The sequence below is a fragment of the Anas acuta genome, chromosome 14 (genome assembly GCF_963932015.1).
Source record: "Anas acuta chromosome 14, bAnaAcu1.1, whole genome shotgun sequence".
NCBI classification, from domain to species: domain Eukaryota; kingdom Metazoa; phylum Chordata; class Aves; order Anseriformes; family Anatidae; genus Anas; species Anas acuta.
Genome location: NC_088992.1, coordinates 11,024,357 through 11,048,930, shown reverse-complemented (window position 1 = coordinate 11,048,930; position 24,574 = coordinate 11,024,357). Strand labels below are relative to the sequence as shown.

The window sequence follows — 24,574 nt, the reverse complement described above, 5'->3', positions numbered from 1 at the left end:
TTCCTGGTTGTGCTCTGTGCGTGTCCTTACTGTGTTTACGTAGGGAGTCCAGACGTGATTATTCTCGAAGGTCATATGGCCTTGTGTTTCAAGAATGGGGAACTATTTTTATTTTTTTGTATCTGTTCTTAATCCCATTGCTTCAAGTCAGCCCATTGAACCATCCGTGCTCTGTAGCCATGATTTTATGTGACAACATGCCTCCTGGAGAAGCGTAAAACTGAGGGCCTGTGAAGGCCTTCAGAGTCCTCAGCCACTTTTTGTTGTGGAAGTCACCAGAAGCCGCTGTTATCTGCAGCACCGAGGCTCTTATCAGTCTCAGGAAGAGCACTGCTAGGTCTGGCAGCTCCCAGGGCTCAGGCATGCTGCCCCATTTATTTAAAAGGAGAAAAAATAAAAATCTTTGGGTTGCCTTTCAGATAATTTGCAGTGGTTTCTCCTCCCCTTTCTCCTAGTTCCCAGCCATTGGGCCTCTGACTGCTGTGGGTTTGCACATGAGCTCTCTTGCATGGCCTCTCCAGGCTGTGCCCAGCATCTGGGCTCCGCTTGGTGCCTGCCATGCTGGCTCTTATGGCCCTCCTTCCTGGAGGGATGTCCCAGCCCACTCCCTGGGGAGCACAGGTCTCCCTCGTGGAGCCAGGGAAGCATTCTCCAGCTGCCAGCACGTTTCCCCCGCGGTTGCCAGAGCCCTTGCTGCCACGATGGCTGACTGGCAGCTTTTGTTGACAGCTCTGTTACGGTTGGCCAGGTGCCATTTGCATTGCTTTTAGCAACCTGTCACTTCTGACAGTTCCAGTACGAAGGGTTTCAGTCCCACTTTCCACTGGCTCAGTCTCCCTCTGAACTGTGTCTCCAGGAACGCTGGAGCAGCGGGAGGGCTGCACGGCACACCAAGCCATAGGAGAGACAGCAGGGACCAAGCTGGTGAATAAAGATGATGGACTGGGAAAGCTACATTTTTATTTTAAAATTTTCCACCTTTATATTCCCGTTTCGGGTACTTGGTTTCGAACATGACCAAGGAGAATCTTGCAAGATTGGAGGCCTGATGGTAAACTCCTTGATCAGTAATTTTTAAACAGTTGGTATACAGCCAATTGCTTGTAATGTAGAGCTTTGCAGGAAGTCTAGGGAGCCAAAACACTGCTGCGTCTGTCAGAGTTCAGCCTTCCGCATCTGTTGGTTTCCATTTTCTGTGAAGGATTTGTTCCACTCCATCCCTCCAAGGGACGGGAGCACATGGTGTTCTTTGCATTACTGTGAAGTGTTCCTCCCCACCAGCGCTGAACAAGCCCCACCTGCACCTCTAACGTGTCCTGGTGGCCTCTGGTCTCCACACCACCCACAGGGAGCCCCGTGGAGGCACGGGGGAGACCTTGTTCCCTTGTTTTGGTGGTGGCCACCTGTGATGGCGTCTCCTGGTAGAGTGTTCCCCCTGCCCTGAAGCTCAGGCTTGTGGGGAAGGCCTCATGCTCAGGTTTTCCAGGACGTAACACCGAAAACTTTGTACCCCTCCTCTGTACTGTGCACTAGCAGGACAAACAGTGTGAATTGCATTTCAGCAATTTCGGAAGCAGGGGTGTGAGTTTCAGCTGTGCTGTCATGACCTATGGCAGCAGTTGAGCTGGAGAGGTTTCAGTCCTGGTGATTACTGCCTGTCCCAAAGCTCACTGTGGCCTAGGGTGCCCTCAGCCATCGAGCCTGGTTTGACGTGATGGGCATGTGGCAGCGTGGTTTGGAGCAGGGCAAGGGGTGGGGGCCCTCAGTGTGAGGAGAGTGAGGTTTCCTTTCCAGAGGGAGGGCAGCCATCGGTTTTCACAGAGTCAGCTAGATCCCCTCCACCATGCAGAAACCACCGCTGGCCCGGGCAGGCCTGTAAATATTTAGATAGCTTCGCCTGTTGGTTTTGGCCATGGGCCCGGCCCACGTGATGGGGCTGCAGCCCCCTCCTGGACCCGGCCGCCTGCTGCCTCCCTGCCATCTGCTGGGCCCTCCCCACCCCTCCAGGAGCTGTGGGGCCTGGGCTGTGGCTTCCCCCTTCCAGCAGTGCTCGCTTGGAGCTGGAGAAAGCCCGTGAAATAAGTTTCCACATGCCCTCACCCACACAGCCAGGCTTGGATAAAGCCCCTCCTCGGAGCAGCCTCTGCAGGAGCAAGCTGCTTGGTGCGGTCCCTGTGATTACCAGGGCGAAACTGAGTTTGTTGGGGCTGTGAAAACATCATAGAGTGGCCAACTGTACTATTTATCCCTTTCAAAATCTGCAGCTTCCTTGTTAATTAATGAACACCTGAGTTTTGCTTTCTGGCATCTCTTTTTTCATCCCTCGGGGGAATTATCAAAGAGCTGTGGCATTTTTGGCCTAGAGTACCTTAGTGGGATGGGGCCAGTGGAGTCAAGGATGAGGGATGCTCCCGAGTAGAGAGGGAATCAGCTTCATGAAGACAGTATTTTTATGGCTGTTGAGGATCTCCCTGTTCTGCAGGGTTTCCTATCTCTTCAGTTTTTTTCACAGATAGATGAGGAGATATCCCCAGAGACCTGTCGGCTATTTAAATGGGATGAGCACGAAACCATTATCCTGACCCCAGGGAGATCTGCCTTCCAGCAATACAGGAGTGAGCTCATCAGCTGGGAGAAGGTCTCCTTCCCTCAGTTACAAAGGGTATAATAAAGCATAGTGTGCCCTCAAATCTCATGGCTTTATTACCCTTCAGAGCGTTGGATTCATTCTGGCTTGAGCAAATCCACATCCTGATTAAAATCCCAGTCTAATAAACTGTTGACTCCAAATAAAGGCAGAATAGGAATAAACAATGAAGAAAAGTTGGCTCTTCCTTCTGCCCCAGTGGAAGGCGTTCTCTAGGCAGGCAGCCAGCAGTGATATAACCCCATGAAGTGCTGCGGACTGGTAAGAAAGCTGGGATATCAGCTGAGCTTCCAACCAAAATGAGCTCATGCTGGCCTGCCCGCAAGTCCTGGGGTGAGGGTAAAGGCAGCTTGGATGCTCGCTTAGCATGAAGTTAACGCTTGGCTTGCTGATGGTATGATCCATGAAGTGTAAGCAGTAGGTGCAAGCCTCGAGTTCAGCTGGGCTGGGTGACTTCTTTGTGTAACGAAGTGGTGGTACCTATACAGATGCTCTCAGGAATTTGAGGCCACGTCATGCAACTCAACCTGTTCTCGTTGCAAACTGAGGTCAGCCAAGTTGTCTCTTACCTGTTGAGGTCTAGGAGCATGTACTTAAACAGGTATTGGCCTGATCCACTTGAAAACACTTGTCAAGCCATGTTTGGTGGTAACTAAGTGTGTTGTCAGGGCACCTCTTGTAACATATCATTGTATATCCAGATACTCACAGCTGTTGCAAATGCTGTACTGCAGGAGTCCTCTGTCTTCCTTGAGTTAGGGTACAGAAAGTGCAGGTCCTTCAGTTCAAAAAAAATATTTTGTGAGTGAAAGGAGAGGATTGTGGTTAGCTGAATAAGGCCCAGGAGGTGAAGCTGGGTGATTCTGAATTTGCCTGGGAGAAGGTGGTGGTGGTGGTTCCCAGCCATCTCACTGTGAGGCAGGAAAAGCAGCAGCAGCTGTGTTTGAGCTGAGCATCTGGCTTAAGACAAGTGGTCATTGAACTGCTGGCTTGAAACTGCTGAATTTCTTTATTTTAGCAGTGAGCACGTGCTTCATCTCACTGCCTCCTTTTCCATCATAGTTTGTAAGGGGTTGCAGTGGGAAGAGATTATGGCTCCTTAGGAGTCCCCTCACCTTGGTAGCTTGTGCTGCGTCAGCCCTTTGGGAAGCAGAATGGCCTTTCAATTAGAGCTTTAGTGCAGTATTCAAGTAGGTTTGGTTAGCTCAAACAGTTTGCTGTTGTGCTAGCCATCTAAGTCTCCTGGTATTTGAGTTTGGATATTGGGCTGGGATGTTGGTCTTGTTCCAGCATCTGGAAAAATGTGTCTCTGTGGGAAACGTTGTGAAACTGTTAAGGGACTGGGTTTTAAATACCAGAACGTCACCATCCTAAAGGCCTTCACTCTTCATTGTGTGAGACTGAAGTCTCTACCGGGTCTGTTCACCTGGTCTTCTGAATAGTTTGTTCCTGCCTCAGTGGGTTAATGCTGGAATTTCTGGTGGAAATATGTGGAAAATGATAGTAAGAAGAAAAATTAACATACATATCCTCGTTTTGCTTACCCAATCTGCTATCAATTAGCGAAGGATGAGGTTTGCAACACTTGAGAGTTATGCTGGCATCTCATCAAGGGTCATCTCTGGTTTCTGTGAACAACAAGCAAGGACATTAAATAAGTAATTTCCCAATTCTGTTATTTGCTTGCTGTCTTTCATGGAAGAATAATAAAGCTGGGGTATTTTCTTCCTTTTTTTTTATTCCCCTTCTCATTCATCAGCAGTAAAAGCCTGGCCACATGATCTGTGAATAACCTAGAAATGCTAGGATTAGTTGTGTAGCATTTTATGTAACAGGAGGGCAACCTGCACCTCAGCAAGCCTCAGAAAACAAAACCTTAAGGTGACAGCAAAGCTGCTTATGGAAAACAGACAGAGTTTTGAATGGCACAGGGTTTGAGTTCTCCTCGCAAGCCCTGTTCTGGGGTGCAGACTGGCCTTGGGGAGTGCATAGCAGGTTTGAGATCAGGGGCTCAAACAACACTGCAGCCATAGGTGGGATCACCAGGGCGTTGTTATTAACTCCTCACATGTCTGTCTGGAGAGGCTAACTATACATTTACATAGAAGCACCGTTTCACATTTGTTGTATACCTGTAGTTAGTGATAGGGTGCTGTCTCAATTCATGATTATGAGTAAGCGTTTTGTAGACAGCTAAGTTGTAGCATGGAGCTTAATAATTCAAGCTTATTTTCTAGTATTGCTGAAACTACTTTAAGTGCTGCTTGAAGTGCAGCTCCCTGGTTGATGCCCAGCTGTTTAGCAGCCATTGGTTTGTGCTGTTCTGTCACTCATATCTGATTTCTTCTTCTGTTCCCTACAGGTGTACATTATCAAAGTCACCTGGTCCAATGGGTCCACAGAAGTCATCTACCGACGGTACAGCAAGTTCTTTGACCTGCAGGTAAGCATTTCTCCAGTTCTTAGGTTTTGGACTTCAGAGGATTGAAAGACATGGTAAATTGCAAAGAATGGTTTATGTTTTATGCTAGGGGCAAGCATTCCTTTTGTAATGTACCAGAAAATGTTTAGATTTGAGGAAACTTAAGTGCAGTGCTGGACATCCTTGAAAAAGCAAGAACAAAGCATCCTCAAAAGCTGCACTTGTAGCTCCAGTGCCTCTCATGACGCAGCGTGGACACCCTGGGGCTTCTGCACGTCCCAGTCTTAGTTTCATCTCTCACTCCCTGGGCTACAGGGGGGACATAGGTATGTTTGAATTCCCACAGCTGGAATTTGTGCAGGTGGTGGTGGATCGTTTTTTATTGTGTGTGTGTCACAGTTTGCCCCATATTCCACTCCTGTGGAGCTAATCCCATGCCTTTCCCAACTGCTGGCACACCAAAATGGGGTGCTTCTGAGAAGCACCAGTTCCCATGGTCCCTGTGCCGCAGGTTGGCATTTCAGGGAGCAAGTGATCAGGAGCTGCCATTAGCTAGTGAGGTGCACTGCTTTAGCAATTACCTCTTGGTGTGGGGTGGAGGAGGCAGCTGGGAGGAAGATGAAGGAAGAATGGAGGGAGGAGGCTGGAAAGGCAATTGGGACAGGCAGGGCTGCAGCAAACCGGAGCCGGTGTTCTGGGCGAGCAGGCAAAGGGTGTTTTCCACCCCCTCCTTGTACTGTGGAGATGAGCCAAGGGGTCTGGCTGAGCTTTATGAGCCAAAACGCAAACTGAGCTGCTGGAACAGGCTCTGTACAGATGAGAAAGGAAAATGCACGAAGTGATCTATGGACCTGCCAGAAAACTCGCTGGCACATCCCTCCTGGCCCGCATGTGGGATGGGGAGAGGAGCTGGGCACCCTCCAGCACCCTGCTCGTGTGAAGCTGTGTGCAGCCTCATGCTTTGTCTCAATGGGTGCTGTGCTTGCCCAGGAATGAGGATGCATCCCGACACAAATAGGCTACTAAAATTACAGCGCATCTGGGCCCGCATAGCAAAGTAAGCCCGGGGGAAGCCAGATGGCTTTAGCAGGTCCAGCTGGTCAGTTTGCTTCGGGTCAACTTGAAAAGCCTTTGTTGGCGTGGGTGTGCAGGTGGGTTCAGGCGAGATGTGCCCTGCCCGACAAGGCACCTTCTGTAGAGCCCTGCACGTGAGGATGTCCGTGTTTTGAGCCCTTTTGGGAGCCCAGCTCCATTCAGGACCTCAGCAGCCCTCCCCCTGACCCGCAGCATCGTGCCGGGGCAAGGCAAGGTGGGCAGCGCAGCGTGGGCCCTGCTGGAGCAGGCAGGGGTTAAGCAGTGAGCAGCTGCTTGTGTAACCAAGGAAATATGAAAGTAAATAAACAGGGAACAGCTGTTGGGCTGCCGCCAGGGCTGGAAGGAAATGGAGCTCAGCTCTTCCTTCTCCGCAGCATCTCATCTTCTTCGCTGGTGCTCCAAGGTTGGAGCCAAGCTTAGGACGTTTGCTGCAAAAGGGGCAAACAAGGTGGTGGGTGTCTGCCAAAGCAGTGCCTCCCTCCAGCCGCAGAGGGCTGTGTCCTTGTCGTTGTGTGGCCTGCCTTGCTGCTCATGGGGAAAGAAACACAAGGATGTTGTGACTGTCCGTCCTCTCTTCTTCCCCTTGCATCTTGGCTTCAGCTCTGCATGCTCCTAGATGGAAGTCGTCGTCACCAGAGGCTGCACGGAGACAGGCACCCAATCTGGCTGTGCTGCAAGCACAAGTCTGCAAAATGCTGGGGCACCTCTGGAGGAAGGGTTGCTTTACAGTATCGTGGTACAGATGCGAAAGTTCAAATCAAGCACATCCCCCTTCCCTGCTCCCCTCAGCATTTTCTTGAAGGAAAAAAAAAAAATAATAACCACTCCTTTTTGGCTCTGTTGAAAGAATGAATGAAATTGTGGTTTTTCCCTTCCTTCCCTGTTATCGCACATGCTTCCTGGTGTCCTTATTTTAAACTTGTGGTGCAGTACAGTGGAAATTGGATTGAAAGGAGAGGAGTGAAACAGATCCTCTTAGCACAGTGGAAAAAAATGCTCTAGGTAGGCTTGGTAGCAGTGACTGTTGCAGTTGCTGGAGGCCTTTATTATATGACTGTTTTATGATTCTATGCCAATTTTAGCTCTTTAGGCAGAAATTTTCCATGCTGGAAATTATTCACGCTGCTGGCTATTAAAAAAAAAAAAAAAGTAATTGGCTAAAAGGTTTCGGCTGCTTCTGAAAACGTAGTAAGAGGGGAAAAATAGTTTTCATGTGTCCAATTCTGATGATCTTTTTGATGCATTAGAGGAAGGATTGGAAACTGGAGCCACAGGTGATCCCTGTGTCAAGAAACTGTCTTTTGGATTATCCAGTGAAAATCCATCCAGACTTGCTCATACTCACAGCTCTGAGCAATCTCAGTGCCTGCATGTTTGGGGAGAGAGATTTGTTAATTTAATATCTGTGTGCCCAGTGATTCTGGCTGCACTTTGCACACTCCTGCCAGAAGCTGAGCGGGATTTTGTTTTTTTCAACAGCAGCTCTGGCCACATTTGGGTGAAGGTTGGTGCACCCTCCTCTGCTGTCAGCAAGCCTCCTGCTAAGCCCAGGCAGGGGGACGAAGAAGGTGTTTGATCCAAGCAGGAGAGGGGAGATGATGTTCTTGGGGGGTCAGTGGGGGCAGTGGGACCAGAGGGGGGCTGCCCTCAGGGGTTAAGTGATGCTGGTGTTTCAGAGCAGTCCCAGCACAGTTGTGTGAGTGGCTGGGGATTTTCTCCTGGTATTCCCCAGTGGGGTTGCAGCTGAATCGTTTGTCACCTTCCATTGTGGCCAAACAATTATTTTAGGAGTAGGGCCAAGTCAAACACACGCACTCCTACTACTGTCAGCCTTGCTGGCTGTCCTGCTCCCACTGCGGTCGGAGGGCAAAGGGGCCATTTGGGGTCCTTCCCTTCCCAGCTACACTGGAACAGTGCTTGAAACACGAACTTCCAGATCAGCTGAACTGGGGTGAAGCCTGCAGTGAACCTGGTGCTGTTCCCTGCCTCTGCACACAGACGTGCAAGAGTGGCTGCATCCCCCTTACTGAAATAACGCTCCCTCTGGCCCTGATGTGCTCAACGCCCACTGCTCTGTGCCCCCATCTCTATCACCTCTTCAGGAGTTGTCTTTCCACCAGAAAAGCACATTGATGGTCAGAAACCACCTTGCTCATCACAGTATTGCCTGCAGTATGTGCTGTTACCACCTCGGGAGCATTCAAGATTTTGTTTGAATACTGTGAACTTCTACAGCTCTTCCCTTTGGCTGTCATCGATACTGACAGACTGGCTCCTCTGTGCAAAAGTCCTAGTTTGGCACAAATGCGGGTGTATAAATACTGGCCTGTGTTGCAAGAGAACAGCTATGGTGAAATTCATCCTGAAAATCCCCAAATAATCAGTGTTTTGTTTAAGGCTTTGAGTTCTCTTGTTGGAAGCTGCTAGAGGTTGCAAGCTCCCTGGGGACCCTGGTGCTTTCCTAGCTGTGTCTCAGGCATCTTTACTGAGTTACCTTTCTCACAAAGACCCCTCAGTCACTGTCCCCTGCACTGGTTTGTGCAGATGAGAGGAACCCCTACTTTGTTTGGGCCAAGAGGTGCTGAGCCCTGCAGGAGAGGTCCCGTTTGCCACTTCTGAGGTTTACCAGGTCCATGATGATGGAAAAACTATGGAAATTCAGTGTTACCAGTGTGTAAGGTTGTAGGATAAAAGAAAGAAGCAGCAATGGATTTGCAGTAATAAAATAAGTTAATACCTCACCAGTATCTTAGTTTGCAGCCCTGGCTAATTAGTGCAGTGAGTCACCCCGTGGCCTCGGGCAGTGCTGGGTGCTGCCACCCTCTGCTATTCCCTCTAGAGGTAACGGCTGCAGCGGCCTTCCCAAGCACCACCCTGCTTTTCTTTAAGCAGGACGAGATCTATTTCTGCCTAATTACTTGCTTTCCTCCTTTTGGCTGCAGCATAGGCCATCCCTTGGTTGCACAGGTCAGCTCCCATACAGGGACCAGTGCCCAACATTTGTTCTAGAATTTAGCGTGTGCCCAGCACGAGGCAGAGGCTGCTTCCTCACCTCACAGCTGTTTGGAAATACAAATGTTGTATTTCATGTGTTGGGAAGTATGCAGGACCTGCTCTGGGGTTATCACGAGAAGGCTTGGCGTACTGTGCCAGGCAGTGAAATTGGGAAAGGGAGTGCTTGAATGGGCTAACACCTCCCTCTTCCTATGTGCTGTTCACTGCAGGAGGAAATCAGAGCACTGGGTTAATGCTCCGGAGCATTTTTGCTGCTCTGTGTATGTAGATCTCTATGCTAAGCTTCCTACTCCCAGTCCTCGTTTTTCTCCGTATTCTCCGTATTTCTCAGTATTTCTCCACTGCTGTGTGGTGTTTTCCATCACACAGCAATTTACATAATATCAACGTGTGACGGAGGAAAACAAAACAAAAATCAAAACCAACCCCTACAGGAAGTTGCAGTTCTGAAATCTGAACCCCCAGGTAACTAACTGTGTGATTTGTAGTAAATTTGTAACGACAAATACTAAACTCGGTTCTGCATGAGCCTCTTGGCTGGAGGAATAATTTCCTTCGAATGGGGTTGGGGCTCTTTCATAACTCGTGGCGTGCCAGATGTGAGCTATTGGGAGCAGATGGATGCTGTTCCTAAGAAATAAAGGCAATAAGATTGATGCTTGCAAGGATGCCAGTTGTGTTCTGGACGCTAATTGAGGCTGGCAGGTATGCTGGAAATTTTTTGCTGGCACATAAGCTGATGATCAGATACGTGAAGGGCTGTCTCTGGGAGACAAAGATCAAGGATCGGGATTTCGTGTGCCCCGGAGATGCTCCCAGCACTGCCCGCAGGTGAGGAGCTGGCCGTGACTGCAACACTCCTTTGGGTTGTCAGGCACTGCTTGGGAGGAGTTTAGCAAGCCTTTTGGAAGGCTCCTCTTAAAACCATTGTCTGGAGAGATGGTACTGGTTAGAGAACAGATACTGGCTTGCATTTTATGTTTTTTTTTTTTTTGTTTGTTTGTTTGTTTTTTATGGAAACCCCGAAAAAAGACACATTTTTTCCACACTTTGTAATTATGAGCTCATCAGCCACCGTGGTAGTCGTTTCAAGTCCTCATGTGACCAAGAGCCACGGTTGTCTTGCCATGCCCATGATGTGTCCTTACACGCTATCTTGACCTTTTAACATCTTCCTGCTCTTGTCTGTGCCCAGGCAGGGCGCTGTGCTGTGCTCTCTGCTTATTTTGCCTTTCAGCTGCATCCACCCTGGCTCTTTTTGGTCCTGTTGAGTTTTGCATCGGGGATAGCAAAACTGATGTCTCTGCAGTCAGGAATAGATCTGATCCATTAGGAAATGAGCCGTGATGGAGGTACCAAGCATTTGACATTTACACCATGGCTTGCCTTCTTGCCACCAAAGCAGGAGTATCTCCTCTGGCAGGCAGCTGCAAGCCCTTCAACTTCAAATTGCAGTACAGGGGTGCACTCCCTGGGCTCAGGTTAACCTGTGATTTTTCTGCTTGCACTCAGTAACTTTTCTCCTAGTCTTCCACCCAGCTGAAGGCTGTAGGAAGAGAGGGTGATGCCATGTGGCTGCTTCTCTGCACAAAGGTTTAATTGTGAGCCCAGGGAAGGAGACGTGACATAGTCTGCAGTAAATGTGCTTGCTGCATGGTTCAGAGACAGACAAAATGAGAATTTTAAGCATACTTAAAAATGGCTCTGGCTTTCTCAACCGCTGTGTGCGCATCGAGTGTGTTTCCCAGTCCTCTGGTCTGTCCATATGTTTAACAAATCCTTCAGGTTCTTAGCTGGAAACTTTCAGCCTTGACCCACCTGGAGCTATGTCATCTTGGAGAGAGTCCTGCATCCCTCAGGCCAACAGCTTTGTGTGTAAGAGGGGAAAAAAAGAAAAAACACAACACAGACTGCTGAAGTGGTGCCTACTTTTTATGAGAAAATTGGCAAAAGGCAGTGGTGTGTGCGTGTTGTCTCTACGTGAAAGACAGATGAGCCATTCTGGAGGGGGTTCTTCACCTGCCACGCACGTGCAGCAGCGAGGGAAAGTCAGTGTCTGAGTAATTCAGCCCATTTTAAAATAAAAGGTTGTGTTAAAATGGGCTCAGAAGACGCTGGCTGGCACACAGAGGAGAATTGTTCTTGTCAGCTTGTTTCAGGCTGCTGGCCTCTTGAAAAATTAAAATGAGCCTGCTGCATTGCTTCCCTGCTGCGAGACATGCTGGCACAGGGTGCGGACCCGACGAGCCCCATGCTGGTCTTCCTCTGCTTCTGCTCCTCTTCCTCCTCCTCCTCCTCCTGTGCTGTGCCCGGGGGCTGCGGCTCTCAGCAGGGCAGTGAGCGTTATCTTCATTCTGCAGACGTAGAAAGCCAGGGGCAGGAATGCAAAGCAATTTGTCCCCATCAGCACAAGGTGGAAACACAGCGTGCTTTGCCGCTTGTATTTCATGCCTGTCCTGGGCTGGAGGTGGCTTTTCTGACGGCCTCTTTGATGGAGGAAAGGCCCTAAGGCAGCTCGGTCACTCTGCTGCTTAGGAAGATGGATGTCTTTTTGTGTCCAGGGACTGTAAACAGGGCGCTTTTGAGTGCTATTTCATAACAGGGATCTTATTTCAACACTCTGGGAATTTCTTTTTTCCCGGGTTTGTGGAGTTCAGCAAAATTCTGCACATTTGTGTGTGAAATGACTGCACCCAGCCACAAATATAAATCAACAGGATCTCTCCCTTAGACAGCTGGATCATGAAAGACAGGCACTTGCGTGACCAAATACAAGAAAAAACCCACAACTTCCTATGGTGAGGTTCCTGCTACAAAGCACGGGCAAGGCTTTTTCCTTTGTTCCTCTGTGTCCAGACTTTACCGAGAATAACGAGCTTAAGCAACATGCAGAAGCATAGAAAAGGTGAATTGTCGTAATCTAACTTGCGAAAAGAAGAAACACTTTCCATTAAGTCAGGACTACTGCTGTCTCTGTAGAAGAAAGAGCCTGTATTTTTCCAGTACTACATCAAAGATCTTACTCATTCTCTCTCCCTCCATAAAGAATACGCACAGTCCCATGCACTTCAGCCTGGTTAAAAGCTGGCTCCTTAATCCTTTTCTCTCCAAACGTCTCCCATTTATAGCTTTCCAGCATTTGGCAGCCGGCAGCCAGCACATTCCCGTGCGTGTTAGCGCCAAGGCAGGTCAGTTGAGTTATAATTGGCTCTCGCTGGCACTCTGACTAGCTGCTAAATTCTTTACCTGGCAGCCGAGCAGGGCTCTGAGCTGTTGAAAGCCATGCCTGCCCCTGGGACGCTGCAGCCAGTCCTCCCAGCAGGATGGCGTGGGATGAAAGTCCCCAGGACCAGCACACACCTGGGGCAAGCAGGCGTCCTCGGCAGGTTTGATTCTTGTAGCTGAAACCTTCCTTGAGCAGCTTGCTGGTAGCAATTTTCAATGGTTTTTGATGGGCTCCAAGCTGATGGCCAGCCTTGGCCCTTCTGCTTTGCTCCTGGATCTGCCGTGGTGTCCGCATGGTGCACCTTCTTTCGGCCTTTTTGGCACTGCTGGTAGCCTCTCCCGTGGACATCTGTGATCCAGAGGGGGGGAACTGTACTGTATCACCCCTGCAGGGGCATGCACGGGGTGGTTAAAGCAGCTTGGGCTCCTTGGTGACTAAGCTAAGCTCTCCTGGAAATACAACGTGGCTTTGTTTGGTGCAGATCTCAGTAACGCAGTGTTTAAAAGTTGTCTTGTAACACGAGGAGATGACCCACACCCTCTTTTTGTCTCAGCCCTGGGTCAAAGCTTATCGTTTGATAAGAAAGCACTGACTGATGGTCAGTATGAAGGAGTCAGAAGCACTGAATTTTTTGTGAAATGGCTAGGAACCATCCACATGGCTAAATGTGTATGATGTAGTACTGACTGTAGCAAGCACCACGCACACAGCGTGGGCATTTAGGAAATGGAAGCATCCGTGCGTCTTTATGTCAAGTGGGAGATGGAAACAAGAACAAGGAGAGGTGAAGAGCAATGGTCTGGGCTTTTCCTGTCCTTGCAGAGGGAGGTGATAAAGGTGAAGGGATGGTGGGTTTCGCATCATTCTCATTTCTCACCTCTTTTCTGTGCCTTCCATTCAGTTGCATCAGGTTTTTCCAGGTCTAACACGGTGCTGGAAATCCTGACCCTGCTCTGGTGGCTGAAAGTGCTTTCAGTAAAGGACCCAGTGCTCTGAGAGTCCCGCAGCAAAACGAGGTGTGGACCTCTGGTATGATCCCCACGGGGTCCCAGTGGGCCTGGGGAGAAGGGACAGATTTAACTGCTTGCTCTCCCTTTCCGGCACTTTTGCTCCATCCAAGAAGTGACACTCCTCTCCTTTTATTTCCTTTGCCTTATTTTTTCTTCCTTCTCCAGTATGCATTCTGCCCCGAGGCTTGTCTGGCTCCTTGTCCCCATCTTTGGGACCCAGCTCAGACTTTTCCTGGGTATGCGACACTCATCCTGCCGGAGCTGGGAGCAAAGAGGAAGGCAGGTCTGTGCCAGCCAGGCTGCTCTGCTGGATGGATTAGGAGAGAAGGATGGGTGTGCAGGATCTGCCCTTCCTCTGTGATTCATGCCTTCCAGCTGGCCGGCAGCAGGAAAGGGGGACCTCATTAACCAGAAAATGGAGAGGGGAAAACATACCGTGGTGCCAGCGGGTGGATGCTGAAGGGCTCCAGCAGCCTGCACGTCCCCTCTGTGGCCGCTCCTCATTTTTTCCTGCCAGCAGCTGGGGCTTGAGGGTACTACTGTGCATCACGCCCCTTCTGCTCATCTTCCCGTCATCTGATGTTATCTAGGATTGCGCTGTCGGTGATAAGCTATGTGAAAAATGTTCTCTCGTGAGCTGTCTGCATGAGAAGAGCCAATGTTTTCCCTGTCTGAGTTTCACCTCCCTGATCCTAAAATACTTTCTGCCTTATTGGAACCACATCTTGAGGCCTTGGCAATGGTGGTGAGTCAATGAGCAGTGAACGAATAACAAACGATGGTTGTGGCTGTCTTTACCTAGCAGTGTGGAAATTAGATCTTAGAGATTAGGTTTGGTAGGTGCAATTAAAGTTGGTGAAATTATTGTTTTAATACTGTCTTTGATAGAACATTCAATGTTTGGGCAAGAAATAGTATTCAAATTTCCTTTTTTTTTTTTTTTTTTTCATTCGGTGTTGGTACGATCTTTACTTAGCCAAATGGGTGTATTCTGATACGTGCAAGAATTCCTCGTGCTCCTGTTTTCTCTGCAAGCAGAGCTTGCTGCTCATTTACAGTCAGTGGTGGTCAGGTACTTAACCTTTCTGGAAAGAGAGAAGATAGCTGCTTATTTGGACTGTAGCTGCTTATTTTGTCATAGCAGACTTTGGGAAATGCCTCCCTCAAAGAGTAGCTTTGTGACTGAGAGGCGATGCTCCTGAAGGCCACCAGATCCCTGTTAGCAGTGCAGCATCACCTGGAGGTGGAGGAACATTCCTGTGGGCTCAGGGTGGCTCCTGGAGGGCCAGGAATGAGGAAGGTGGGAGGTGGGACCCATCCCTGCGTCTTGCTGCAGGCAGAAATCCATTTGTTTCAGCTGCATTGTGCAACTGCGCTCTCAGGTATCTGGACAGCTTGTCTCGGGCACCGCAGGGTCACCTGAACTGGTGTCTGGGGGGTTTTCAGCCTCACAGAGCACAGCTGACATTCTTCTGGGAGTGTTTCTAGAGAAAGATATTGCTGAAAAACAAGGGAAATATTACTTTCCATAAAGCTTAGGTTGTGGGTCTGCCTGCCTCATTGAAAAACTGGGTCTGCAGAGCGGCTGCTGGTATCAGGCACCACCTGTCCCAGGAAAAACTGGGTGATAGAAACTACCAGCACCCATGGTGGAGACACAAAATCTGGGAGTTCTCACCCAATCTCATCAAACAGAAAGTTGCAATCCTGTATTTTTTTAACAGCATCGTACATGATGAGAATGACTGCTGGAACGGCCCCTGAAGAAGCCTTTGTGTTGGGCCACGCAGCGTGCCAAGCAGGCTGGGAAGCCAGGCAGCTCTGCAAAGTGATCGCGTTTCCTTGTCCTGTGCTGGGAGGAAAGCTAGTGCCTAAACTTTAGCAAAGAAAGAAACTCAGTTCGGTACATGTAAAACGTTTTTAATTTAAAAATTAATAATTACCATCGGTAATTCTTGCTATTAATTATTAATTTTTAAAAAGAACTTTCTTATTGATGAGTCACTTAACATGTAAATTCCTTCTTATCATCGTGGCTAGGTTTTGCCATTGAAAATGAAATGTTAATTGAAATGGATCCCCATCTGCTGATCTCTCCTTGTGGCAAGGCAGCATTTTCCAGCTCCTCTCCTCTCCCTCTCTGGCTGCCTCCAGGAAAACGAAAAGTCCTGCTGGGAAGCTCCAAGGTTTCTGCATCGGAGGTGGCTGCTTTCCACCTGCCAACAGGTGCCTTCTTTAAGCCTCAATACCCTGGTGTTGTTTTTTTTGTTTTGTTTTGTTTTTTAAATCAGCCCATGGATTTGGCCAGAGGCTTTTCAGGCTATCTCTTTTAATATCTCTGTGGTAAGACTGCTTAGAGAAGGGCTCTAACGTCCCCCAGGGTTTGGGTGCTGTTACGGGTTCATGCTCCTTAGGGGTTTAGTTATGCTTTCGGTTCTTGGCATTGCTCTCTCTCCCCCTATCCCTGCTGGGTCCTAAAAAAGCAGATGTGGTTCCAGCTTTGTGGTTTGGGTTGATTTCGTGTGTTTGAAATCTGCATTTTCATGATCAGAAAGTGTCGGGGCTGCTCTGCGGGCTGCTCTTTGCCTGCTGCGGGGCTTTGTGCTCACTGGCTTCGGTGTCTGGGGAAATAACGAGCATCCCAGGTCAGGAGGGTGCTCTCCTTGTCCCCCCGCAGAGGCAATGCATCTGGCTGTGTGCATTCCTAAAGGCTCCCCAAGATCCCAGCTTTGTTGCGCAGCACTGCCCTGGTAAGTGCATTAACTCCTCGGTAAGCTGCGAGGCCGGTCTCCCCCATCAGATATCCTTTAACAGCAGCGCTCTGGATTTGCAATAAGCAGAGTTTCTTGGCGAGCTCCAGTCCTCTGGCAAGGGCTGCCTGGACTCAGCAGAGCTCTGAAGCCCCAGAGTGCATGTGTGTGCGCTGGCTGTGGAGGCTTCCTGCCGTGCTCAGGCTTTGGGCACTGCTGAACTTGGCACCTCTAAATCCCACCCTTTCTGTAAACAGAGGAATACAAGGGCAGCTTGTGGTGCTCCTGGCCACCCAGCCTGGTGCTCGGATGCTCCCCGGAGAGATGCTGCTGGCGGAAAGAGGAGAGGGAGGAAAGGAGCAAGGTCATGCTAAGAAGGCATATGTGTTTTATATGGAAACCCTGTCTGGGGGCAGACAGACCTCAAAGGTTTGCCTTATCTCGTGTTTCTGTCCCACTTGTGTAATGGTCCTGGTTCCTACGGAGCTGCTGGTGACAGGCACCCCCGTCAACCTGAGCAGGATGAAATCTTCCCTTGCGTGGAGGGAAAAAAACCTCCACACAGGCCGTTCTGCTGACTGTGCTTGCTCAGCTGGAAAATGGGGTATGTGTTTAGAGAAGGAACAGCAGGGAAAATAGCTGGTTAGGAAGAAGCCTGATGCAAGAGGAAGGTCATGAGGCTCCTGTTTCTGACCAGCAGTGCTCTCCCGAGTGGTGGGACTGCAGCCTTTGCGGTGCTGCCTGTAGCTCGAGTGCCGCCTCCTTTGTCTCGTCACGTTCGGGCCTGCCGCAGATTTAAAACTTTACATTAATTTCACGGAAGGAATGCACACCAGTCTGCTTTCCTTCGTGTGCTGGAGTGGGGGCAGATTTTTGAGAAGGGAGGGGTTGAAGAGAAATTGGATCGTGAGCTATTTGGGGAAGAAGCTAGCGAGAAGTCATCCAGAGGTTTTGGCAAGCACGTGGCCTGGAGTGGGGTGGCACGCACGCCGAGCCTCTGCTGGGCGGCTGGTTGCTGAAATGTTTGACTGGAGGTTACATCTTGGTGTGAAGCACGAGAAGCACGAGATTCGATGTGCAACGAGACCTGCCTGGAGCCTTTGGCCTCAGCTCCCACCCCCTTGCTGTACCTCAGCTGCTCAACACACACAATCAGGCAAATTTGTTGGTGTTTCTCCACCGGTGTTTCCATTTCCACAGCAGAAACCCGGTCTCATGACCTCGTGGTCTTCCAGGCAGATCTCCCCGCTAGCATCCCAGAGCAGGATGTGGGTGAATGCAAACTGTCTCTGCAGCCTTCCCTGCGACCGCTGCTGCTGGGACAGCTCAGGCGATGGTTTCGGTGGTTGCCCTGAGGTCTTTGGGCTGAGGCAGGTGGCTCAGCTCTTTCCTGCTCCCGTGCCGAGGCTCCTTGCGGGGCTGGCGCAGCGCCGGGTGTGCTGGAGTGGGGAAGTTCCCATGGCGAGGAAGGGGAAGAGGAAGCGGCGCAGACCAGCATCACCCCCAGGTATTGCTCAGTTCCCAAGCACGTCTCCTGGCAAGAATAATTTCCCATGGCTGGGTCGCCCTGGTGAGTTGTGGATGTTTATTGATTGTTTGTGCTCCGCTCCTGGGGTGGACGTGGAAAGCTGCAGCTTTCAGTGCTCTTCTGTATGGTCTGGGGCCTGCCTACTGGGTCACTGCCCCCAAATCAGATGTAAAAAGCCATTTAAATGGCCCAAGAAGCAGACAGAGGGGCAAACGTGGTGAGGAGGCTGTGTTAGTGGAGATCACTGCTTTGGGATTGTTGGGCGCAGAGGCACTGTGCTGCTGTCCAAATGTGAGGTTTTCTTTTTTATTATTATTTTTAATTCATTTTTAAAGCAGTATTGTCTTTCCCAAATATATTTTTGACAGAAGAGGAAACAAGTAGTGCTTTTCAGAATAGTTTGAGCCAGCCAGGAACGGGTGATGATTCTGGATCACCATGACTTTGTCTTTGGCCCATCTGCTGCAGTGGGGCTGTGATGGTGACATTGGTGATTAGAAACTCCCAGCCTGTCACCATGAGTGACTAACCTGGATAATCTGTTAGTGATTTCTGGAATTTTAAGTTACAAGGCTGGATGATGAAATGCAAAGCTCATTACACTGAGGTCGAATAAAGGCTTTTAGGGGTTAGATGCTTGGGTCCAGGCATTGCTTTGCTGGGAATGCCCGGTGACGGTGCAGTGCCCAGCCTGCTGGCTCTCGATTGCTCAAGTTGATGAGTGTGTCAAGCAAGCCTTGGCAAGGTTTCCGCTCAAAGAACCAGCATGTGCTCTGCCTGGAAACATCTCCAGCTCTGGACAACAGAAGCATTTTGCCTGGTTGCTCTTGGAGACCTCACGTTGCGCTTGGTTCCCTGAACCCACGTGGAGGACAGGAACAGGAGGGCCGGGGAGGTGCAGAGCTGGCAGTCGCTGCTTTTTGGGGGGCTGCCCGGGGCAGGACATAGCCAGGGGTGCTTCCTGCCCCGTGCCCGCTTCCCTTTCCATGCGAGGGAGCTATTCACAGACACTGACATCTCTCTGTCTAACGCTTCCTGTGATTTCATAGGAAATTTCTCTTGCAGTGGCAGCTGCTGCCAATTTGTGTAGCCCTTTTCTCTGACCTCAGTTAATTCTTTTTTTGTCTATTGCTGAGCCAGGCTTAAAGTTTTCCATCAGGTTTTCACAATCCGGCCTCTGTGATGCCATTTCCTAGTGCTGAGCAGGTCAGGATCACCCTGCCCAGTAACATATCAAATGCATTTCAATTCATCCCTTGCACCAGAAAAGCAGGGACTGGGGAGAAGCTGTGGTCATCAGGAAACTGCTTGGTTTTGCTGCCCATCACCTCTAATTTCAGTCTTTGAACATCCAGCTCACTCTGAATGGTCCCAGTGAGCTGGGTGCTCCAGGACAGGTGGCTTTGACTGCTCAAAGTGGTGGCGCAGCACCAGTAGAGCAGTGAGTCCTTCCCCAGGCTCGGCATCACCAACGCCTGGGGTCTGAGCTTGCTCCACGTTGGTCCTTCTGTCTCCTGGGCTGCTGTGCTTCCACCTCCAGTTTCTTCCCAGTCTGTGGAGATGACGGGAAGGTGCCTCTCAGAGCACAGCAAGGGCACTAAGCAGCAGCTGCCCAGGAGCTGCTGCCAGATGTTGCTGTCTCTGCAGACTCTGCTTGGCAGATGTTCTCCGAAAACAGGCTGGCTCCAGGGTGCCAGGGTGCTCTGATCTGCAGGAGAGCGTTTGTAAAGGCTTTGGTTCACGTCTCCGAGTGGCCCTGTGAAAACAGGCAGTGTCCGGACCTGCTTCCCTTTCCCGCTGCCTTTCGAGATGAGCGGGACACGTCTGGAGGAGATTTTGGTTGAGGGAGTCAAGGAGGTCAGAGTGAACGTGTGTGAATATCCCTGGCTGGAGCTGGCCTCCATGGGAACAGCGGGGCACGCAGGATGTCTGCCCGCCTGCTGCCTTCCCCTCTCCCTAGGGACGGGGACCGAGGGGAATTTTGGAGTGTGGGGTGAGAGCGGGTTTGGCTCAGGCCCTTCTTTTCCCCATGGGAAGTGGCTGCCTCCTCTCAGCGGGAGGCTGTCGCTTTCACAAAGAGCCTCCTGTGACTCCGCTGCCCACGCCGAACCGGATTGTGAAGCCTTTTGTTCTGTTGAATTCTTTTTTTCTTTTTTTTTCCCCTTTGGGTGGTGTCAAAAGCCAGCTTCTGGGCTCAGGGTAATAATGGCAGTGCCTGGTGCAGGCATGGATTAGGTCAGCTCTTGCTTGTGAGACCAAAGCAGAGAAATACGGCTTTACTCCGAACCTCCGTCACGTAGCCAAAGCAAATCCTGCCAAGAAGAGAAGAGGGAACTTCCCTCTCCCTGCAACTGCGGCTCATGCATCATGTCCTGGTGTTGTGCAAGACTGGAAGAGTTTGCTGGCCTCGCCTGGGTGTTTCATCACCACCATCCCGATGTGCTGGTGTATCTGGCTGTTTGGTGAGATGCAGCATCTCCTTGGTGAGCTGGCAGAGACTGGCTTTCTCTTCTGCAGTCCCGGGGTGACCCACACAAATCACAACACTCGGGAGCAGAAATCCTCAGCTTCCCAGCTGGACACAGCAGCTCGACAGGAGCAAATCCCACAGTGCCCACCGGTTGCAGAGCACCTGCAGCCAGAGTCAACCTGTGCTCCTTCCACTCCATTGCTATCGGGGAATGCATTTCACTGTCACGTTTTTCTTTCCACTGCACCAGATTTAAATGAAAAATAATGTATCTTTTTTTTTTTTTTTTTCCCCCACCAAAATACGAAGGTGCGAAACTTTTCCACTCTGTAGTGGAAAAGAAGCGAAGCGATGACGTGCCTTATTAGCTCCTGGCACTTGTTTTAATTTTTTGCAGAGACTTCTCCGGGCTTGGCTGGGGCCAGAAAACGATAGGGCATGCTGGCAGCTCTGCTCCTCCAGCAGCCATCCATCCCTGCGGCGTTATGCTGTCTGCATTAACAGCTCTTATTTGGGCAAAGCCCTTCCTGAATGCTCTGCTTCCTGGGAATACTGCTGAGTGCAAGCATTCTCCCTCCCCGAGGACCCCTGGCAGCCCGCAGCACCGATAATTGATTCAATTAGGATGTTATCTTATGAGTTTCCTGTTAACGAAGAAGCTGCCTGCCAGTGTGTTAGCTGTTGATACAAAGCTGCTGGCGAAGGGCTCGCTCTCCCCGGGTGCCCAGCCGGCGTTGTTGCCTGTCCTGCTAACAGACAGCCCGGCCACGGGCCGGCAGGGGAACACGGAGCTCCTCGGCTTGTGCCACGAGTGCTGGCCCCGCTGTCTTCTCCAGGTTAATAAGGCAAACAGCAAATTGATAAGATACGGTAAATAGGTGGTGGGGATGTATGCAGTGGGATAACCACGGCTCTGTGCCCTGTCCTGATGTGCTGCCAGGAGGAGCCCTGCTGCAGATTGGTGCCCTGCTGGGACCTCCGTGCCATGGTCCTGGTGCAGGGAGGCATGGGGGTGTGTGAGCACCATCCAGCCCAGGGATTTCTGCAAAGGATTTGGTGGAAAATGCCTACAATACTTCAAGTTTCACACCAAAATGCATCTACTGCATCTACTTCTTTTTTTAAGGTTCTGCCTCCAATACTTTTAAATAATCTTGCAGGGGGAGAAACAATAGGGTTATTGTTTTTTGTTTTTTTTTTCCCCTCATGTTTTTTCCCCCCCTGGCTGACTGCATTGCTGAGAGCAAGACTGGCTCTTGGCCTCTGCGCTGCCCCACGCTCCGCATGGATAGCTGCTCTCCAAAGGGCTCTGCGTCTGTCTGCTGCTTGTCTGCCTGCTTTCCCCCCTCTCCCCTGGATCTTGGATGGCTGGGCGAGTTTTCCCTTCTGGGAATGTGATGCGATCAGTCTCGTTCGGAGCTTGGATGGAAACCCTGGCTGCTGACATGATTTGTGGGAGTCTCCCCGCGCTCGCCTCCTTTGTTCCAAAATTCCTCGCCTGCTGGGAGCGCGTTTCCCTGCCGAGGCTGAGCAGGAAGGTGCTCTGAGATGAAACGTGCGTGGCTGGTGTGCCTCTCTGCGCATCTTCTGGTGCCTCTCTGTGCATCTGTCCCCCAGGGTGTGTGGGGGTTGTTGGGTGTTTGCCCGTTTTCTATACTTTTTTCCAGGGGTCCTGGGGCAAGAGCAGTGCAACGATCTGCTGGAGTCTCTGTCCTGCAAAATCAGCTGGGACGGGATGGGCCAGAAGGGGTCCAGGGAGCCTCAAAATGCCGAGACCTGCCAGCTGCGTTCCTCCAGCTCTCCAGTGCCACCTCCCAGCCCCGAGGCTGACTTTTTCCCACTGCTGTTACATTCTTCTCCTCGCTGCAGCTTTGTGTTGTGGTGCTGCCGTGGAAGACCTTCCAGCCCGGGACTGGCAGGCTGCTTTCTGCAGATGTGGGCTGTTGTATCTTGTGAACACAGCCTGCCTGCCGTGCTCGGAGCCAGCTCTGGGGCTGTTTTCTTTGGAGTGGGTTTCTCTCCGTTCCTCAACCACAGGATTATGTCTAGCAAACCTGATGAACTAGCGTGTGCTGCTGTGTGATGTGGCAGCTGGGCTGGGTGGGATGCAGGGCACCGAGCCCTCTGCCTTGCTCCTTCAAGGGCTGGGGGCAGCAGGGCAGCTGCAGCAGGAGAGCCCCGTGGTTCCTCCTGCTTTGAGCTCTGCCACGAGAGGCCCTTCGGTCAAGAAACAGCAGGAAACGGGGAGCTTCTGGGCTGAAATTCTGGCCTGGTTTGGTGGGATCACACGGCTGGGAGCAGCTCTGGCCAGGGGCACCATCCAGGCACGTGCACGTGGGAGAAACCACAGCCTGCGCCGCCTTGGAGCCTCTGGATGCTCCAGGAACGAGAGATGCTCAGCTCGTGCTCAAAAAACGAGAGGAGGGGAAAGCTTCCAGGGACTCAAATATTGCGCTGCTTAACAGCAATCAGATGTGCAGCGTTTGTGACTTGTTTTGTTTTGCTCGTCCCTCGCCTGTCACAAGCCCTGACGAGCTCTTCCAAACAGGAAGAGTCGGGGTTAGAGGCGGTCAGGCTCCACCGCTCCCCGCCGTGGCACAGCGCGGGTGTTGTGCAGGGTAACTGTTGGGCCATCCTTCGTTCTTGTGGGTTGAGGGAAGAACGGGAGGGTTTTACGTGCCCCAGGAGCCTGGTGAAGCCGTGCTGCCTTGGCCGTGCTTGCTTGTGGCTGCCGGTAATGTCAGAGCTGTCCCTGGCTACTGCTGAGTCTGCGCTCGTTTTCTCCGTTGCAAACTCCTAAAATTTGTAGTGGAAAGAAGCTGTAAGCATGGTCTGCTCGGGCTTATTGTCATCCTGGTTTGGAGATGGCTTGTTTTCGTTTTGAAGAGAATATTTGAGAGATTCTTTTGGTTTTCCTGTTGTGTTTGGGAGTGTTGGGGGAGGCTTATACGTTTTTTTTTTAATGGCAAAGTAGGAAAAATGCCTCCTTCCTTCTGCCCCCTCTCCACCAAGCCTCAAGAGTTTTATCCTGGTGCATTTAAGATCCAAGGGGGGAAAAAAAAGGCAAGTATTTGATGTGCCAGAGCAGAGGTGCTCTATGGACAAGAAGGGGGCTTAGCTTCACCATCACAACACTTGAAACAAGCTCGTGCCTCGCAGTGGAGGAACCCACAGCCTTCAGCTAGGGGCAGATGGCTCCTGTAAATGTGGGAAAATAGGTGCCAAAGAACAAGATCCTTGAAAACCCGGGTGCTGGGACCCTGCAGCCCTCGGTGGGCCCCCTGTGATGATGGGGTTCCCGATGTTTCGTGGCTGAGCAGCTGGCACGGGGAGCACGGTATGTTTGAGTGGCTGCACGGTGCTGCCTCTCCTGCCTCCCGTGGGGCTGCTGCAGGATGGGTGGCTCTGTCTCTCCAGTTGCGTGGCTTCCTCTCTGCACAAAATGCTTTAAATATTAATTGTGCCAGGGGAAAATGACTGTATAGGCTTTGTAGGAGGGTGTGCTAAGGACAATTCCTGGGCAGATTGTCTCCGTTGTTTCCATAGGTGCTTGATTATTTATGCGGAGTGCAACAGCTCCGACAGAAGACGGTGAAGCCCACCTCCAACACCTGGGGGACCAGGGAGCTCTTCAAAGTGATGGGAGACAAAGCTCAGATCCATACCCTAGAGATAACAAAGGAGAGTTTGCATCTCCATCCCCTTCCTTCCGACGGAGGGACTAGCTGAGCTGGAGGATGGGTGGATGAACATTTCCCCTCTTCTGCTCTGTTAAGTGCAAAGTCCAATCCAAGTAGTGTTTTCCAGCAAGGCCAAGCAAGGGAAATGCTAAGGATATGCATCCTGCCAGGGGCTTGGCATTAAGCTACATAAGCAGCATGCACACCCTGAAGCACGAGTACAGACACCCAGTGAACACCAGCAAGAGTGGGAGTTGTCCATCGCCTCTCCTTGCTGACCGAATTTACTGAGCGCAGTCTCCGTGCAGTTGCGTCAATCAGGAAATTATTCCTTCAGTGCTGAAGTTCTCAAACCTCTATCCCTCACAGCTTTTGTAGCACAAAGCGTTCCCCAAAGTTGACGCATAACTTCATGGTCTTGCCTGCAAGCATGAGGCTGTGCTCTGAGTCCAAGTCAGCTGTAGTCCAGGAGCTGTGTCAGTGCTGTGCTATGCTTGAGCTAATATATTCCTTGAGCTTAAAATATGCCTTTTTGTGAGGAGTTTCTGAGCTCCAGCGACTGAGGTCCATCGGGATGACAGTTGCAGAAACGCAGGTGATGTTAACCACCCATGCTGAGCAAAATGATAGTGGTGAACAGCGTCGGTGGTAAGAAATTACTTGAAAATAATAGAAATGCTGTTAAGATCTTGTGTTTCTGGCACTTCTTTGGATCCTCGGTGTTGTGGTCA

General features: G+C 50.7%; 1 protein-coding gene across 5 annotated transcripts in view; it reads left to right on the top strand.

Moving 5' to 3' along the window:
* SH3PXD2B (SH3 and PX domains 2B) overlaps nucleotides 1-24,574 on the top strand; it is a 70,534-nt gene that overhangs the window by 7,674 nt on the left and 38,286 nt on the right. For 2 of the 5 annotated variants that reach the window (XM_068698247.1, XM_068698248.1), the window contains exon 2: nucleotides 5,010-5,090. In XM_068698247.1, the coding sequence (XP_068554348.1) occupies nucleotides 5,010-5,090 (81 nt within the window). Of the gene's footprint in view, nucleotides 1-5,009; nucleotides 5,091-15,455; nucleotides 15,642-21,504; nucleotides 22,172-24,574 lie in introns of those variants that run through there. The other 3 variants (XM_068698249.1, XM_068698244.1, XM_068698245.1) reach the window with 3 other exon arrangements.